At 39.3% G+C, this 5,762-nt stretch overlaps 1 protein-coding gene across 1 annotated transcript; it reads right to left on the bottom strand.

The window, feature by feature from the left end:
* Window positions 1-3,248: 3,248 nt before the first annotated feature.
* LOC131324379 (uncharacterized) lies at window positions 3,249-5,085 on the bottom strand. The gene has a single exon (XM_058356324.1). It carries the CDS (start codon window positions 4,796-4,798, stop codon window positions 3,395-3,397), a length of 1,404 nt encoding a protein of 467 aa, XP_058212307.1. The 5' UTR covers window positions 4,799-5,085; the 3' UTR covers window positions 3,249-3,394.
* Between the last annotated feature and the right edge of the window lie 677 nt (window positions 5,086-5,762).

Below are 5,762 nucleotides of genomic sequence, written 5' to 3' on the forward strand. Positions count from 1 at the left end.
CAGAGGACGGTCGAACCGACTGGGAGGCGAGGCACATGGAACGTTCTCGCTCCCCTATACAACCTCGTCGGAAACCATCCACCTTTGAGAGACTCGGAGCAGGAAGCGTTTCCACCTTTTCCACTCACTCGGTTCGGATCGGAAAGGGACATCATGAATTCACCCCAAGCATCACAAGGGCCGCTAAGGAAGACGACGGCCTCTTGGATCTCCAAACAAAGGGGTATCGTGCGAGTTTGAAAAACGCCCGAACTGGTAGCCTCGTCAACTCACACCTGAAGGAAGCCCGTAACAGAAGCCCAGTCATTGAGCGCCTCGAACCTTCCCCTCGGGATAGCCGCTGAAGAGACCTCCACGAGCGCTCCCTCCGTAAATCAGTAAGCGTCATTCCAAAGAGAAAGGAGTACGAAAGGCTGGATCGACTTGCCCCGAAAAAGCGTACCACGTCTGAGTGTCCAGACGGTTTCGACCATTAGATCTGACCTCACCGTGACGCCAGACTCGAAAGACTCACGACCTCTCCTTTCACTAGAGAAATTGTGTCACGACCCAAATTTGAAGGGTAAAATCCGTGACATGGCTAGTGATTAAAAAATCACCACAGGCCTTGACATCAACAACCATAAAATTTTATACTAAAAACTCCCAGGTCTATAAATTAAGATATATTACAACAGAGCTTGCTAGCGTTCAAACCCAGTACAAACTTTGAACTACAATAAGTAAAATACATCCATGTGGCCAACACACACGTGTCACTTATCATCGCATCCTTTTTTTATTTAGCCATAACTACTGAAATCTTCCACATAAATGACAACATTCCTTAACCTTGAATACCTGAAAAGGTTTTATGAAAACACAAAACCAATTTAGTAAGTTACGATATACTAACATTTTTGTTGATTAACATTTTCTTCCTCATCTCCTGTCACCATGGTGGGTGCCGGTCACCGGCGACGTTTTCGGTGCCAATAAATTTACCGGCAGACTTTCGGCGACAACTCCAACGAATTCTCCGGCGCCGACCAATTTCTGGTGATGTGGCGAGATAATTTTATGTGAGTATTTTTATCCTATTACAAAAAGGAGTGGATCGTACACTTTAGAAATTACAAAATAATGGACCCTAACACTTGCTGAAATCTTAGTCGACTAGGCCATAGTCCAAACATCTATAGTGGACTGTCATATCATGAATACGTGTTTATCCTTCAAAATTTCACACGGCTTATACCCACGGCCTTGTTTGATTCTTGAATTAACTGTCTGTGATAGGAACTAAGAGAAAGTCTTCAATACACATCCCTTCAAAGTGTATACCATATATACTTATTGTGTGGTTCATATTGTGCTATCTCATAAAAAATTACTTGTAGGACCGGTCATTTATAACATTTTATTTCGTATCGTAATTTTTGTACTAAAAATTCGTAACTTTTCATCAATATAATTCGTAACTTTTTAGTAATAGATTTATAATATTTTGGGAATCATAACATTTTGGTGTGTTTCAATGAGAGTGCATATGATATACACCCAAATAAAATGTGTATTGTAGCACTTCCCTAGGACTAATGGTACCTTGAGTTCATCCACGTTTGGTTCCCGAAATGACTGTTGGGATTATTAATCATAATACTCCCTCCATCCCTTTTTTGAGTGTCCACTACGGTTCTTGGGCTATTTTCAATTGCCAACATCTTTCAATGTATATTGTTAAAAATATGCAATATAAATTTTGTTTGATAGATCTCAATTTTTGCTATAAGACAATAATTTTAAAAATATAAAACATAATATATGTCGAGAGATATAAGCCATTAAAAATGGCAAGTAGAACCATAGTGAGCACTTAAAAAGGGACGGAGGGAGTATTAATTTGATCCCTATATAGGGGTACTAAATTATCCTGGGGGGAGATGGGATTGGGTAGAATTAACAAAGAAGTGATTGTTTTCAAAAATAGTTTGATGATATTGGAATTGTTCTCAAAAAGAATTTTCAAAACTATTTTTCTGAATAGTTGATTTCAGAAAAAGTTTTCCAATTTAAAAAAAAAAACTATTTTCAAAACTTTCAATTATTTCAAAGTATATTTTTGCTAGAAAATTTTTTAGAAAAATATTTTTCAAAATTCCTTTTATCAAAAAAAAAAATGTTTTCAAACAGCTAATTTTTTTATTCAAATTAATTTATTACAGATCTTGTTTCAAAAAAAAAAATTTTAATTTTTTTTCAAAAAGTTTTTAGAAAAAGAAAACTTTTACAAAACTGTTTTTTTAATAAAGCTGTTTGTTACAAAAATGATTTTTATAAAAACTCTTTTTCTTCAAAGAACCGTTTTAATCTGCGAATTAAACGAGACCCCTCTCTCTCTCTCTGGTCTCGTGACAAAATCACACTGTATCATAATATAATCCATAAGGTCCTTCTACAACCACAAACAAGTGCGGGCAGGGCGGCTAGCGCTACACTCTTATGCCATTGGATTCAAAAAATACACTGAAATTTTAATTTTATATAAATTATATTTTTCTTAGTATTGTTGGCGCCGAGTTACTCATGCAATGTTAAAATATGAAAATCAAACTAAATTTGGATACAAAATATTATAGCTTAACAAAATAAAATAAGCCCAGCTTAAATAAGTTTGACTCTTTAAGAATCTAAAACGTAAAGCGGTGTAAAAAATCAAAGTAACAAGTGGGATACTATTCTTTTTTCACGTGAGTAACAACTATTATCCTTTTCCCCCCTTATTTTTACGACGAACACATCTAAATCTTTTCTCCAATCATAAAACGTAAGCATGAGCGACTTTACTTGTATTTGTGGGGGTCCAAATGAACACATTGGTTAAAAAAAATACTAATTTTTTAAAATATAATATAATTTTTCTTTGTTATTGTTAGTAAATAGATAGTATATGATGACAAAACAAAATTAATTAGGCTCAATATATTTTTAATCAAATAAAAATCTGCAGTTAAGTAAAAATAGAATTTTGCATTGCAAAAATTTCCTGCACGATTTTGTCACCGCTAAACCAAAATTCTGGAGCTGCTGCTGAGTGTGGGGCCGACTTTACTCTACTGGAGGTTCAAAGGCACACCAACTATGAAATTTTCCATACAGTGGAGAAATCGATCCGCGAATTCTAAGCGGTTCAAAACACAAAACACAATGGTAAAATTTCGGTGAACCCCACCAAGACGGTATAGTTACTACACCTTAGAGTGTATTGGGTGCACAACTGGAAATTGGATTAATTTATGTGCTTCTTGAATGTTGATGTGTAATTACAGTATCTAATACAAATATATGTATAGTAAAATGGTATCATCCCTTTGCATGGACAAGAAAAAAATTTAAAAAAAAAGAAAAGAAAAGTTTATGGATACTCAGGACCCACACCAGTATCAGTTGAACCAATCCCAACCTGTAACCATGGAGAAGAACTTCCACTTATGTTCATGTCCTTCATCTCACTTAACTTCGCTAGCTTCACCTTACTGTCAGCTTCATCATCCTCGTGATTTTGCAGTGAAATGTTGTTGTTAGTCTCATCGTCATTCCTATTGTTGTTTTCTACAACAGGGAGAGTAAAGTTTTTCCCATCCGGCACCTCCGCGTCGGCCCAAGATTGTAAGTTAATTTCCGTAGAGACCTCGAAGCTTAACGGCTTTCGAGGGCGGCGACTTATCCCTGGAAGGTCATTGCCTGCCAGGGATACAGGTAGGTTAAGATCAAGCGGGTTGGAATTATTGATCCACTTAGATATATCGTGGACGCGTTGTTCCATTTGATCATGGTAATACGGATGGAACATTTTGGACGTCTCCGGTGAATTGGATGTGATCCAATGGCACCTCTTGTGCCCTCCCAACGCTTGCCCGGACGAGAAAATCCGGTGACAAATCGAGCATTCGTGAACTTTGGATTTCCTCTTGGAAGAATTTTGATTGTGATCGGGTGGGAAAGCAACCAACACGGATTTCGATGGGAGGAAAGAATCTTCGTGTGTGATTACATCGTCCTCGTTTGATTCGTGATCGAGCCGAGCTGCGAAGCATCCTTTGACCTTTTTGTGGCTTGCTCTGTGTCCACCCAATGCTTGGTGGGAATTGAACACTTTTTTACAAGCTTTACATTCGAACATTCCTTTTGCCACCCCTTTGGCCTTGTCCAGTGGGGCCCGGGCCGAGATCGGTGAGATGAAGGTGGCTGCTGGATTGCACCGCTCCTCCTCCCTCCTGCTAGCGGAGGCACAAGACTCCTCCGGCTGATCCGCGGCTGTGACGTCAACCCTAGCATTAGATAGCATCACAAGACAAGTCGCGGCAATGTCTTCCTCCTCACTAGATGGGCATTTGGAACTAAAACTACCCACTTTAGTTCTCAGTGATCTCTTCCTCTTAGACCATTGGTGACACCCCCTTCTTTCCTCCCCGTCAGGCTCCGGTGAAGATTCTAGAGACTCGCCGTCACCGGAGCTGCATTTCCCGTGCTCGAGGAAAGATTTCCAGGACACGAATTCCTTACCACAATTTTCACAAGCCCGGCAACTCTTTAGCCGATTAGGGTTCGTTCTTAACGCGTACATTCGCTTGTTGGTGGGCTCATTCTCTCTATCCTCCCAATCACTCCCCGAATCTTCGTCGTCAAGATTTCCACCCTCGTCGCTAAGTCCATGAGCTCTCATGTGTCCCCCTAGAGCTCTCCCACACATGAATCCCTTCTTGCAAATTCTACAAAAGTGCTTAAAATTTGATTGTTTATCTTCCATAAAAGCCATGGCGATGCATGAATGCAAGCAGAGACTTTGATACCAACTGATGCAAAACTCTCCAGCAATTTAAACAAAGGGAGAAAAAGAGGATGAGGAGAGAGAAAAAAAACAAGTGAGTGAGAATGAAGAGAAATGTGGGAGGAGTTGATTTGTTCTTGTAGTAGAGGAAGTAATTAAGATTGTAGGGCGAAAAGAGAGATAGTCCTAGTTTGTAGTTGGAGTATTGGTTTGAGAGATAGATGTAGATAGAAAAATAGGAGAGTGAGTTGAGAGTGTGTGACAAGTGGAAGGAGGGATTGAGGGTGGGAGACTTTTTCCACGGCCCTTTGTAGTGGTGGCGCCGCCGGTCAAAACAAATTTAACGGATGGCGGTGGGGATTTTGAGTTAGGAGTGCTTTCCGTTGGTCCGTCCAGTGGAGAGTAAATTAAGACAGATGGAGAGTGGTTTGTTGTTTCAACTGCCAAACAAAAACTATTCATTCATATGATCACTTCAATTCCAAGCCAAGAAAACGAGCCATGTTTCCCCTTCTTTGTCGGTTACTTCAAGCTCGCCCTTCTTGTAATTACTCCATCCATCCATTTATATATATTTTTTATTTAGCTTTACACTCCTAAAAAATGCAATTATTTTTTGACAAGTCAAATACTGAAATCTATTTGATTCTAATTGGGGAGGGGAGGGTTGGTGAGAGTTGAACTCGATCTCGCCCTGGTAGATGGAGGAGCTCAAAGGGATGCGTCTTAACATCTTAAAAACAAAAATGCAATATTGACCGGCCGGTTGTTTTATGGTTCATGTGTACAATATGATTTCATGCTGATGTAGGACAAGAATTTAGGAGATTTCAAATATATGAAAACTTTAGGGCAAAGTCCACTTCCACCCTTTGTGGTTTTGGCCATGTGCAGATACACCCCATGTGGTTTAAAAGTGTGCACATAACCTCCTGTGGTTTTAAAATTGTGC

This window comes from Rhododendron vialii, chromosome 1a (genome assembly GCF_030253575.1).
Source record: "Rhododendron vialii isolate Sample 1 chromosome 1a, ASM3025357v1".
NCBI classification, from domain to species: Eukaryota; Viridiplantae; Streptophyta; class Magnoliopsida; order Ericales; family Ericaceae; genus Rhododendron; species Rhododendron vialii.